Source organism: Hirundo rustica, chromosome 18 (genome assembly GCF_015227805.2).
Source record: "Hirundo rustica isolate bHirRus1 chromosome 18, bHirRus1.pri.v3, whole genome shotgun sequence".
NCBI classification, from domain to species: Eukaryota; Metazoa; Chordata; class Aves; order Passeriformes; family Hirundinidae; genus Hirundo; species Hirundo rustica.
The window spans coordinates 10002245-10014812 of NC_053467.1; the positions used below are offsets into that span (position 1 = coordinate 10002245).

The following is a 12568-nucleotide window of genomic DNA, read 5'->3' on the forward strand; positions in this document are numbered from 1 at the left end:
TCCATCCCCGCTCCATCCATCCATCCCCGCTCCATCCATCCATCCATCCCCGCTCCATCATCCATCCATCCATCCCCGCTCTCTCCATCCCCGCTCCGCTCCGGCCCCGCCGCTCCCTCTGCCCGCTCCCTCCGGGACCCCGCCCCCCGTGCCCCGCCCCGCTCTCTGATTGGCTGCTGGCGCGCGGGGGGCGTGTCCGGCGGGGCCGTATTAAAGGTGCCATGGCCGCCCGCAAAAAGGGGCCGCGGGCGGGCGGGAGCGCAGTGCGAGCGGAGCGGGCACCGGGCACGGCCTCGCCACGGATCTTACCCCTTCTCCGCACCGGCACCTCCCTCGCGGCCGCCGCAGGTAAGGATCGCCTCCTTCTCCGCGCGTCTCGCCGCCTCCCCGAGGAGCGGAGGCGATGCGCGGCACCCGCGCTGTCGCGATACCCCCGCGACAAAGCGTCCGCTGCCTCCGCCTCGGAGAAGAGGGGGAACTCCTGCGTTTCTCACGGAGCTATTCTCAGCGCCTAAAATAATTCGATAGGTATGGCTGGAGCGCCCGAGCATCTGCTTCCAGCATCTGTTTGTGCTCATAACTTTCCATGCACCAGCTGCTCCCTCCCGGTTTTTTTTGTTTTTTTTTTTTCCCCTCCCCACCCCGGGATATTTTATCCTGGGGAAGGGCTGCAAGTTCGCATGACAACTCCGTGTCGCACAAAGCGCACCGCTCCATCCCTTCGCCGCCCTCTCGCCCGCTGTTTTCCTGCGCGGAGAGAGCGGCAGGAGCGGCGAGTCTCGGCACTCGGATGGAGCGTGGGTTTGAGAGTCCGGCATGGGCTAGAGGGGTGTGAAGTGAACCTGTAGCTTCATTCATCGGCACGGTGCAAGCGGGAGGGCTTCTACATTTTTGACCATCCTGCCCCAAACAAAAAAAGAAAAAAAAAAAAAAAAGCATCTGTGAAGGCAGCGAAGAGCTGTATTGTTTCAGCTTAGCTCATGACAGTGAGAGGAAAAAATACTGATAAGCAGAGGCAGATGGATTTGGGGGGGCACTGAGCGGGGCGGGGGCCGCTGGGGACCCGCCGCTCTGTCCCCGCAGCCCTGTCCCCACCCCGCAGGCTGCCCGCACTTGTCTCCGCGGCTCAGCCTTACCTTTACACTTGTTTGCTTTTCCATCCTCGCAGCCGCTGCGCCGCGTACACCCCCTGGTGATGGCTGCTCCGCTCGGAGTTAGTTATTTTGTCACCCGCTACAAACACCCCGAGCCCGTCTCTTTTGGCAGGACGGCAGATGCGAGCGCCACTTGTCCTTCCCTTTCTCCTATTTCTTCGCACCCATTTCCCCGCATCATGCGCTCTTTTTTAATTTTTTTTTTTTTTTCCGCCCCCCCTCTGCCTGTCCCTGAAGGTCAGATCCTTCTCCCGAAGGCGGCTCAGCCGCTCCGTGTAACTCGAGTCGCGCCCGGAGCGGCGGAGGAGCCCTGGGGAATGACTTTTAAGGAGAAAGGTTACAGGGGTGGCCGTGCCCGGCGGCGAGGGAGCAGGAATGTGGGAGCAGGCTCGGCTGGGGCCAGAAGCTGCTTTGTTCTGCTTTCCGAGGGCAGCAGGGAGGGCGCTTGGCTGAGGTGGTGCTGGTGCTTCTCTTGGCAACATGTGCCCGGCTGGCTCCGCAGGGCTCGGTGGCGTCAGCCGGGGAATAACCGCTCCGAGCGCTCCCTGCTGCTCCTCTCCACCCCTCCCCTGCTCCTCGGCGCTCCAGGGTTATCCCTCAGTCTTCAGCCCTCGCACAAATTCCCCTCCTGCCGTGCCCTGCGATGCGAGCGTCCTTCCCCAGGGAAGCTCTGGAGGGGGATGCTCGGGGCAAGGTGAAGGTTTGGGCTCCTCATCGCGGCGTTTCCCCAAATGCTGGCTCGGAAACGCTGCAGATGCAGCGCAGCCCCGTTTTCCTCCCTCCTCCAAGCATCCCCTCGCAGCAGAGCCAGCCGGGCTCTCCCATCCCATCCCGCCCCATCCCAGTAACCCCATGTCCCTGCCGCTGCTGGCAATTCCAAACTGCGCTGCTTGCATTCCCTTCCAGGAGGAAAGGTCGCCTGGATTAATGATAATAACCATCATAACACAGCTGGTGATGACTGAGTGGGCAGCTCTGCGTGTGCCTGGCTGCACTGGGCCCAGCTGGGCAGATACTGGGCTGGGTGGGTGGCACTGGGATGGCTCCCTTTGCCCGGTGAGGATTGCAGGGCTGCTCCCACACCAGCCTGGAATTCTTGGTGCCACCAGCAGCTGATCTGAGGTGGAGGGAGGGGGGCAGCAGCGTTGTGCAACCCTCGAGCAGCAGGTGGATTGGCACAGTAAGAGGTTGCTTTGCTTTGCTTTGCTTTGCTTTGCTTTGCTTTGTTCCTGGGGTTTTTGGGGATCTTTCGGTGGAAGGGGTTGTGAGGGTCAGGGTGAGCACGGAGCAGGTGCTGGGGCAGCCAGTGGATGCACAGAGCATTTCACAGGACCTGAATTTCCACCAGCAGGAGCGAGATCAGCCCCTGTGGCTGATCCCTGTGCGTGTGCTGCTCCTGCTCCCATCCCGCCCCGCTCCCAGCGCTCGCAGGAAGAGCGGCAGTTTGTGCTGGAAAAGCCGGCAGAGAGCTCTGCTGCCCCGGAGCGTGCCAGAGCTTTGTGCTGCGAACTTCCAGCACAAACTTCCAGCTGCAGCTTCCAGCTGCAAAGCTGCCCCCAGGCTCACCCCAAGGTTTTGGGGTCCTTGGAACCAAAGGGGTGCAGCTCCACTCCCACAGCACAGCCAGCGAAGAGGGATCCGGGCAAAGGACAGGAGGGAAGAACTGCTCAGTCCTCCAGGGGAGGAATAGGACAAATTTGGGTGCCCCGGGGAGGGAATAGGACAAATTCGGGTCCCAAAGTTCTAAATGCAGCCACAGGACGCTGGCGTTAGGATTTCAGGGATTTGTGGAATTCAAACAAGTGAACTCAGGTCACTTTTGTGGGATAAGCTGCGTATTCAGACACTTTAACTGCTACAGCTTGTCCTTCCCTCCGCCAGAAGTTTTCCTCTAAAATCCAGGAAAGAAAAGGAAAAAAAAAAAACAAACTCCAGAATGAACTGTTTCCTAGGCTGTGTGTTTCCATCAGCTTGGAACAAAACAGGCTTTGACCATGGAAGTCGAACATGACTGTGATTATAGGATGTGGTTTATGAAAGTGATCGATTTGCAGAGCAGTGCAATGGCTTTTCAAGAAGTTTTTTTTTTTTTTTTTTTTTTTTTTTTTAATGTGGGATGTATTAACAGTAATTTCACTTCCCTGCTGTGTTCAGGTTTCTAATAAAAGCGGGGTTTTGGCCAAAGCAAATCACTTAAGTGAGCGTTAAAAGAATTATTTTGTACTTTTGAGCACGGTATCATGACGGGAGTGAGAAGCCCCGGGAACAAAGAGGTGTAAGGGGGGGAAGGAGTGGATCTTTACACAGTGGAGGCAAGACAGTTGTAAAAGTAAGAAAAAGTGCAGAGAATAAGTCGGAGGGCAGCTCCACCAGAAGCGTTCAGTGCTGAGAGCTGCGCTCAAAGGGGCATTACAGAACCCGCCAAGAGCTGCCAAAATGTCTTGTCTGAGCTGAAGTCACAGATGACTAATCCTGGCAAGGAGGCACCCGGACACATTCTTGCACAACAAACAGGAGCGAGGGGAAAAGAGGAGGTGAAAGTAAACCCTGAGCGGATCCTGGAGGGAAAAGCAGCCCACACCAAGCTGATGATGCTGCTGCTTGTCACCTGCTCTTTTCCTAACAAGTGTTTGCTGATCTCAAGTCTCTGCAATGTGGCCTGAGGGATGTGGGAGGGCTTGAGGAGTTGTTTGGAATCGCTCAAGTCTATGGAGCACCTCAGCAGGGCTTTAGGGGCTGCTGTTGTTGGGAAAGGAGGTAACATCTTATCTCCAGCTGTTGTCAGATTCCAGTCAGAAGAAGAGCAGAGGTCCTGCCGGGCAGGGGTTGTGCTCCTACAGTTTTGCTGGCTTTTGGACAAACTCAGACGAGTTTTGAAAACATTAATTTAGGAAGAGCACCGTGATGTAATCCCCTGCTACTGTAAATGGTTCTGGAGCCTCCCGTGCCGTGCCAAAGGGGCAGCAGACGTTCCTCTCCACCCGGGCTGAGCTTTATTCCCTCCGTGGGCCTTGTGTGGCTGCAGCAGTCGCTTTAATGCATCCCTTCTCCTCTGCAGTATTTCAATTCCATTTCCTGATATGCGGTGCATGACTTAATGGGGTGACGCACTTGTTAAAAGCTAGACCTGGGTCTAAGCCAGACCTCCCTGAAACAAGTTTTTGGTGGCTTCTCCCCTCAGGAAGAGGGTTTTGTAGCCTTTCTGCTGAGCCTTGATTGGTGACATTTCAGACCCCCGGGACCCTCGGGACCGTCACCCTCTGGGGATGGAAGGGGCTGCCTCGAGCTCCTGAGCGAAAGGTGCTAAAGGCTCGTTCCTAAAGGTGCTAGGAAGGCACTCAGCTGATCCTGCTACATTTTACTGGTGGCTTTAGCAGGAGCAAACGAGAGCTTCAAAAGGCTTAACTTTTATGTACAACTTAGGCCAAACTTGAGCATAAAAACTCCAAGAGATCCCGATGAGTTTATGCAATTAGCTACTGCAGCCCTTATTCTTGAAATTTGCTGAGAACGCACAACTCCTTCTTTTTAGCTTCATTAAAACAATTGAATGCACTTTAATTTCATGGAATCACCGCTGTCTGCACTTCCCAAGTTTATTCCCTGTCTCCACCTTCCCCTTTGCTCACTGCTTTGTCATGGGTCAGACAGTCCACGAGGCACACCATAAGTCGCTGCAAACCACTTCAGTATTTGTGTTTGGACAGAATGATGTTAACGGGAATTGTTTGTCTCAAAATAAGCAGAAATCGCAGTTATAAATAGCAGAGAGATCCTTTGCGTGCCCAGCTTTAAAGCGAATATTGCTCAGACTGCTGTGACACGATCCCTTCAGAGCTTTCCTTCGGGAAGGGCAATTCCTTCCTTGCAGTAACGAGGTGTGACCCCTGTCCACGCACAGCTGCGCACACTGAGCGTTGCTGAAAATGCCGTTAAGAAAGAGGGAACTTCCTGCAGGTCCACAGGTGTCGTTTTCCTTGATCCCTCATGCTTTTCCTCCAGGACCTAAAGTGCCATTTTCTCTTTCTCTTGCAGACCATGCCCTCTCTATGACGGTGGCTTGCTGAGCTCACCCTGCATGCCAGAAGACTGTCCTTGGTTGATCCGAGGGCTTCTGGGGACTCCGGCCTCCGCCCGGTTTTTCCGCGTGTGTGTGTTCCTGTAGAACTTTCAAAACTGTTTCTCCAAAGGGTTTTGCAGAAACTCAGACTGTTTTCTAAAGCAGAAGCACCTCAGTCCCCGGCAGTAGTGATGGGCAGCGTGCGAACCAACCGCTACAGCATCGTGTCTTCGGAGGAGGACGGCATGAAGCTGTCCACCATGGCCGTGGCCAACGGCTTCGGCAACGGCAAGGGCAAGGTCCACACCCGGCAGCAGTGCCGGAGCCGCTTCGTCAAGAAGGACGGGCACTGCAACGTCCAGTTCATCAACGTGGGCGAGAAGGGGCAGCGCTACCTGGCCGATATCTTCACCACGTGCGTGGACATCCGCTGGAGGTGGATGCTGGTGATCTTCTGCCTGACTTTCATCCTCTCCTGGCTTTTTTTTGGCTGTGTGTTTTGGTTGATCGCGCTGTTGCACGGGGATCTGGAGAGCCAAGAGAACAGCAAGCCTTGCGTGTCTCAGGTGAGCAGCTTCACCGCAGCCTTCCTGTTCTCCATCGAGACCCAGACCACGATCGGCTACGGCTTCAGGTGTGTCACCGACGAGTGTCCCATCGCCGTGTTCATGGTGGTTTTCCAGTCCATAGTGGGCTGCATCATCGATGCCTTCATCATTGGCGCCGTCATGGCAAAGATGGCTAAGCCAAAAAAGAGGAACGAAACTCTGGTCTTCAGCCACAATGCCGTGGTGGCCATGAGGGACGGGAAGCTGTGCCTGATGTGGCGCGTGGGGAACCTGAGGAAAAGCCACTTGGTGGAGGCGCACGTGCGGGCGCAGCTCCTGAAATCCAGGATCACGTCGGAAGGGGAGTACATCCCCCTGGATCAAATCGACATCAACGTGGGCTTCGACAGCGGCATCGACCGCATCTTCCTGGTGTCCCCCATTACAATAGTGCACGAGATAGACGAGGACAGTCCTTTGTATGACCTGAGCAAACAGGACATGGACAATGCTGACTTTGAGATCGTGGTCATCTTGGAGGGCATGGTGGAGGCCACCGCCATGACCACGCAGTGCCGTAGCTCATATCTGGCCAACGAGATCCTCTGGGGCCACCGCTACGAGCCCGTGCTCTTCGAAGAGAAGAACTACTACAAAGTGGACTACTCGAGGTTCCACAAAACGTACGAAGTGCCCAACACACCCATCTGCAGTGCCAGGGACTTAGCGGAGAAGAAATACATCCTCTCCAACGCCAACTCCTTCTGCTACGAGAACGAGGTGGCCCTCAGCAGCAAGGAGGAGGACGAGATCGACACGGGGGTGCCTGAGAGCATGAGCACGGACACTCACCCGGACATGGAGCACCACAACCAGGCGGGGGTGCCCCTGGAGCCGCGGCCGCTGCGGCGAGAGTCGGAGATATGACTGGCGGGCTCCGCCTCTCCCGCGTGGCTGGAAGGCAAAATCCCCACCGTGTCCATCGGGCAAGGGCTCGTTGACCTGAGAAGTTGGCCCAGAAGAGTTTGCAGACTACGGTACTGTGGAAGAGTGGTGTGAAGGCAGCAGACCCGAGGAACCCAGGCTGGTTTTAGGGCTGTCCTCAGAGGAGGGACGACAGGAAATGAACTCTAAACACAAAGCACTAAACACGTCTAAGTAGGAACAGAAGGCACATATGTTGTAGAATAAATTATGTATATATTTTTTTACAAAACTTGAACTTGCAGGCAAGCTTTGGTTGGGTTATTATTATGTTTTGGTTTTTTTTCAACTTTTTCCAGAATGCTTCTCTCTAGGGAACAAGAATGTTTTTAATGGCATAACAAAGGCAAGAATCTGCCTTATTATTATTATTATAATTATTTTTTAAAAAGCTGCTGCTAACTACATGAACACAAATGGTTATTTTTGTTGCAGTGTAGTTTTTATTTTCTCTTGTGTAATTTAAAAAGAAAAAAAAAAAAAAAGTCAGTGTTGAACTTTTGGGGTTGAAAAGCTTGTGGTCAGTTCAGAGAGGCCGATGTTGCCAGAAAGTTTAAACTCCTTTTGAGGCCAGTAGTTGATAGCTAGAATCAATTTCTCTCTTTCCAATTACATAAGGGGCATTATGTAATATCAGGCCAATCAGTAGCCTCCAGCAAAATTATGATTTTTTGGGGGGGAGAATTTAATTCTCTGTCTAAAGGAAAAATGAGACAAAAGATATGTATGCATAAGAAAAAGTACTAAGTTCAAACTACCTAAGTGGATACCAAAGAAAATGCACAGTTTTGCACAGTGGAGTTTATTTAAGAAAAAAAAAAAGAAAAAAAAAAAAGAAAAAAAAGGAACAGGCTGCTTTAAACAAACAAACAAAAAAATCAAACCTCAGACACTTTTTTGGTTTTGACTTTTTTCCTTTTTTTTTTTTTTTTTCCTTTTCTTATAACACCTTTATTTTGCACCTTATTCTAAAGGCTTAAGGCTCGGATCTAAAGCGAGCTGGGCCTCCTCCTCTTTCCCTCCGTTCTTCCGTGTGGGGAATAAGATCCCTCTTTTCTCAGCTGGGGGAAGCAAACCAGCATCATCTGCATGTCCTCCCTGGCCTGCCCCAGCTCCAGCTCCCAGCAGAGGAGCTTTCCCTGAAACTGTGCCATGGACACGCCGTGGAGCTGCTGGCTGATTCCAGAGGCTGCTGGAGTTTGGCCACGGATGAGCCAAGCAGCAGAGGAGTCCCCAGGAAGAGTTTTTTGAGGAGGAAGGAAAAGGAGGAAAGGGCCTTGGCAGCACAGCACTTGGGAGTGGCGGAGGGATGGCAGCGTTTTGTGCAAAATCCTTCTCTTCGGCAGGGCAGGGCCGTGAGGGAGGTGGATTCCCACCTCGTGGAGAGAGGGATTCTTTGGGGGGGATGAGGCTGCAAAGGGAGTTTCGTCTCCTGCCTCCCTCCCCGGCAAACCCCAGCCGGGTGACACTCACCCCTCACTCGTCACCAGGCGGGTTTTGTCACCTTCCCCAAAGCTCTGGTGGTATTTTGGCTCCTTCACCCAGAAGGCTTTAAATTCTCTGTGCCTCTAAGCTCGAGGAGACAGCAAAGCTGTGCTTGGCCCCTGCTCCCCGGGGGCCCTGGGATTGGCAGTCCCGATGACTCTTGCAGTATTGGATCACTGTATGCCATTAAAAAACAGCTTGTTCTAGGTCTGGTGTCTTCTGCACGTGGATATCTGTGAAGGCCTCTGCCAGCCCTGCCTGGGAGAAACGCCTGCAATCACCTGGTTTCTGAAACGCTTTCTACAGCGGGTTGGAAAGAGGGGGAATTCCGTGTTGTAAACACAGATTTGGCTCCTGGAGAGGGCAGAGGATGAAGTGCAAGTCCTGAGGGCTGTTACTGGGGTGGGAGGATGGAGAAGGAAGGGAAGGGTGGGCGTTGGAAGGCGGTCTGGTTGCAGTTTCTGGGTCGACAGTGGTGGAGACAACGGGGTGCTGCTAGTGCTGCTAACGGTGATGCTCTTGCAAAAGGAGAAAAACCAAACCAAAGAGTATTCAGTGAATCAGAGGGGGTGCGAAAACACAGCGGGGAAAGGGAGGCTGAGCAGGAGGAAGGGGACCTGATCTCAGATCAGCATCCCCCAGGTGCACAGCGCTCCCACTAAATGATACTTGAGATATTTGAGGGGGAGATGAGAGACAGGGGGGGATGGAAAAATGCAGGATTCGTCTCACTTCTTTGACACACAAGAAATCCAGAGAGTTTTAAAAAAAAAAAAAAAAAATCCCCTCCCCTTTAACATTTCTGGTGCAGAGGTTTTGGGTTTGTTTTTTTGGGGGGTTTTTTTTTTTGGTTTTTTTTCCTTCTTGTTTGTTTGTTTCGTTTTGTTTTTCAAGTCGGTTTTTTCAGAAATATTTTTAAAAATTGTACATTTTATAAAGTTTATCAAGTATTTTCATATTTAAAGCCAAATGTAAATAGAAGTCTGTAAAGGAGGACAAGGAGAAGACAACGAAAAGGCCACCAAAAAAAAAAAAAAAAAACAACGTATCAATTCAGCTCAGCAGTCTCGGCTCGCTAGGACTAGATGCTACAGGTTAGCATGATTTTTTAGCAAATTACTTGCAAGCCTTATAGGATTCCGAATGCTCTGAACTTCTCTTTATTTATTTTTTAAGCATGGACTTTTCATTTGAGAACACATTCTAGTTACTGGCGTTTTCGCAGAGCTCCCAGAGCCGCGTCGAGGGGGGGGAGTGTGTCGAGGTGTAATCCATTGCTAATCTCTGCTTGTTCTTTCCTTCACGACCCTTTGTCTTTGCCCAGGGAATCCCACATTTCAGCCCTGGCTCCGGGAAGCTGCTGGGAAGAGCCCTGCAAGTGGTCCCCTTCCCCTTTTTGCCATCAATTTTGGCTTTCTCAGCAGCAAATTGGAGGAATCGCTAAAAAAAAAAAAAAAAAGAAAGAAAGAAAAAGGTTATTTTTTTCTTCTGTCTAAGGACTAGACAGCGACTGACAGCTTTCCTTCAGTTCCCGTTGATCCTGGGCCAAGCTTATGCTGACTTTAAAACTTTAAAAGTTTTAAACTGACGGAGCTCTACCCGCAGCCTCCCCCAGGCCTCGGTCCAGCCTCTTTATCCAGGATAAATTGGCTCGCCCGGCTGGCACGGAAGCTTTTATCCTGTCTTTTGCTTAGGGGCTGGGGGGGAATATGTTATTTCTGCCCTTCCCTGAAAATACTTGAATGAGACACATTGTCTGACCCATAATTCTGTGTACAGTGACAGGAGCAGAGGCAGGTGGGGATGCTTCCCTCCCTCCCTCCGGTCTCTTCCGTGCGAGTTGTCCTGGGTTAAATGGCCAGGGTAGGAGTCCTCCCTCATTAGCTGGCTTTAATTACCCTCTCCCAGCCGTGAAACACTTCTGTGCTAGCGGAAACCCTCGGGGGGAAAAAAAAAAAAAAAGACAAAGGGCTCGGATATTTACTTGGTTCTCTTAGGTTTTCTCTTTTTTTCACGATGGATTACAAGGTAAAACTGAGAAGTACTGTAATGTCTTTAATTCTGGCTGCTCACCACATTGTGAAGTAGAAGGTGCTGCACAGTTGCCACCCCACGGCCCATCAGAAGCTGATTTTGTGAGGACTTTTTTTTTTTTTTTTTTTTTGGCCTGCAGCTCTCGTAAGACGAACAATCTCGGCATCTGACACTTGTCCATGACTATTTTCCTGTTTGCAGCCTTTTTGTATCGAGGTCTTCCTAATGTACTGCACAAATTGTGGATTGTACAGATTTTTATATATTATGTCTTATTTTATTATTTCTAAATAAATAATTAAAAAAATTTAAAAAGAGAGAGAGATGAATAATTTGAGGATGAGCTCGGTGTGCGCAGCCCGTGTGTAAAGGAAGGGGGGAGACGGGTCTGGAGGGGGATATTGAGCTGTGTTATTGTCTGGAGCACTTGAGGAGCAGACAGCTCGTTCTCTGCCTGGACAAAAGGCAGGAGGAAAGGTGATCCCAGCCTTATTTCCCGGGGGAGAACACAACCCAGACTCGTGCCGGAGGAAAATCTGCCCCAGGCGAATTCAGGACCTCTCCCGAGGTCCCACCTGGGGCTGCAGAGCCCCGGCTCAGTCCTTGCCTCCGAGTGGAAATGCAAGAAAAGCTCCAAAGCAGGGGAAAGGGGGGGATGAGAGCACCCAAGAGCATCAGCAGGCACACTGGAAGATTTGGGAAGGGATTAAAAAATTAAGCAGCAAAGTCATCTTGCAATCCCCGCGTTCCGTGTGCGCCTGGAACATCTCCTCACCGAGCTCTGAGCGGGCTGGGTGTAATCTCCATCCCTCATTTCCCCGAGCCCGGTGTCACCAGCACAGGGCAGCGCAGGGCAGTGCAGCCTGCAGGAGCCTCGGGGAGCTGCGAAATCCTGATTTTTGTGGCCTTGCCGGGCAGACACCGCGGCTGCACCAGCGTGACTCAGCTGCCGAGTGCTGATCCAGCCGGGATCAAAGTGCCCCCGGCTGAGAGGAGCATCTCAATGCAGGTTTGACCCCTCCGCTGATTTCCCAACCCTTTTTTTTTTTTTTTTTTTTTTTTTTTTTTAAATCAGCCTGTAATGCCATTTAACCGTGCCTCGGCTGAAGCCCTGACCCCGCTGAGCGGGGGCTCCGTTCATCCATTCAAATTTGCTTTCCAAATCGGATGGCCTCTCGCAAAGCTTATCATCATAATTACAGGGCCGGGATTTCGAGGCACAGATTAGCTGCCGCAGCCGGCATCTGCTTCTTCTCCCTGCTGCTGAAAGGCACAGATGCTCAGAGCCCTGCCCTGGATTCCCTGCGGGGACAGGGACAGGGACAGGGACCACTCCCTGCTGCTCTCTCCCTTCCCTAAATCATCAGCACCCTCTCCTGTCGGTGCCTCTCCTCCTCTGGCCCAGTGGATCCAGCACCAGTTCAACAATTAAACCACTCCAACAGCTGATTTTGGCATCCAGCAGCGCAATAACCGAATTTTTGCCTTCTTCTCTGCGCCCAGCCCAGCTGAAAGATGCTCCAGAGCCAGGCAAGGGGAAGAAAATGCAACAGAGAGTGTTGGGAAGTTGCAGGATGCGGGCAGTGATGCTGCTGGGGGCTCCTGTGCTGCAAAACATCTGCGTGAATTAACCGGTGCCTCTTCTGCCAGTTCTGGCAAACAGGACAGAAAAGGGAAAGCAATGAAAACTGCGGAAAAGAACGGAACTATAGAAAAATCAAAAACATGAAAATTATATACGAGTCTTAAAAAGATGTATTTTTTCTTTCTCCTTCCAAGCTTTTCACTGAAGTACAGATTATAACCCAACACCGACGTTTTCAGCTTGTTTGAATATGCAAATCCAGGGAGTCACACGCAAAGAAGTGCAGCTAGGAGTTTTGTGTGGGCAGGACAAACACACCTGTTCCAGCAATTTATGCATTTTATGTTCTCCTTTAAAAAGAGAAAAATGCTGCCCTTGCCTTTCCCTTCCTCACTGGCTCGGGTTTCAACCCATAACAGATTTTATTTTGAAAAATCTCCAGTGAGACTTGTACAAATGACATATTCATGGAGTTGTGAGATCCCTGCTGGTCGGGAAGTTGTGTCAGGATGGGTTGGGCTTGGATCCCCTCCTCCTTCCTCTTTCCACCCTGGAAATCCACCTTCCAGATTTCAGGATAACCCAGGAACCAAGGTCTAAACTGAGTTGTAGGTCTCACATGACCAAACTTGGCCTGATTCTGGTTGTTCCTCGCGTCCAACAGCAGGAGGGAGGTAAACCAGGTAAATCCTGCTCCCTCCTGAGTGTAAATCAGGTA

At 51.7% G+C, this 12568-nt stretch overlaps 1 protein-coding gene across 2 annotated transcripts; it reads left to right on the forward strand.

Moving 5' to 3' along the window:
- The first annotated feature begins 246 nt into the window (after positions 1–246).
- Positions 247–10490, forward strand: KCNJ2 (potassium inwardly rectifying channel subfamily J member 2). Of its 2 annotated transcripts, none has more exons than XM_040081719.2 (2): positions 247–348; positions 5190–10490. In XM_040081719.2, the coding sequence occupies exon 2, from the start codon at positions 5406–5408 to the stop codon at positions 6687–6689; it is 1284 nt and encodes a 427-aa protein (XP_039937653.1). In that variant the 5' UTR covers positions 247–348; positions 5190–5405; the 3' UTR covers positions 6690–10490. The 2 variants fall into 2 exon arrangements, with proteins under 2 accessions (XP_039937653.1, XP_039937654.1); XM_040081720.2 differs by lacking the exon at positions 247–348 and adding an exon at positions 355–528.
- Positions 10491–12568: the final 2078 nt, after the last annotated feature.

What these genes read in the sequence shown, in the direction of transcription:
- KCNJ2 (XM_040081719.2), top strand. Translation starts at nt 5,406, where the DNA reads ATGGGCAGCGTGCGAACCAACCGCTACAGCATCGTGTCTTCGGAGGAG.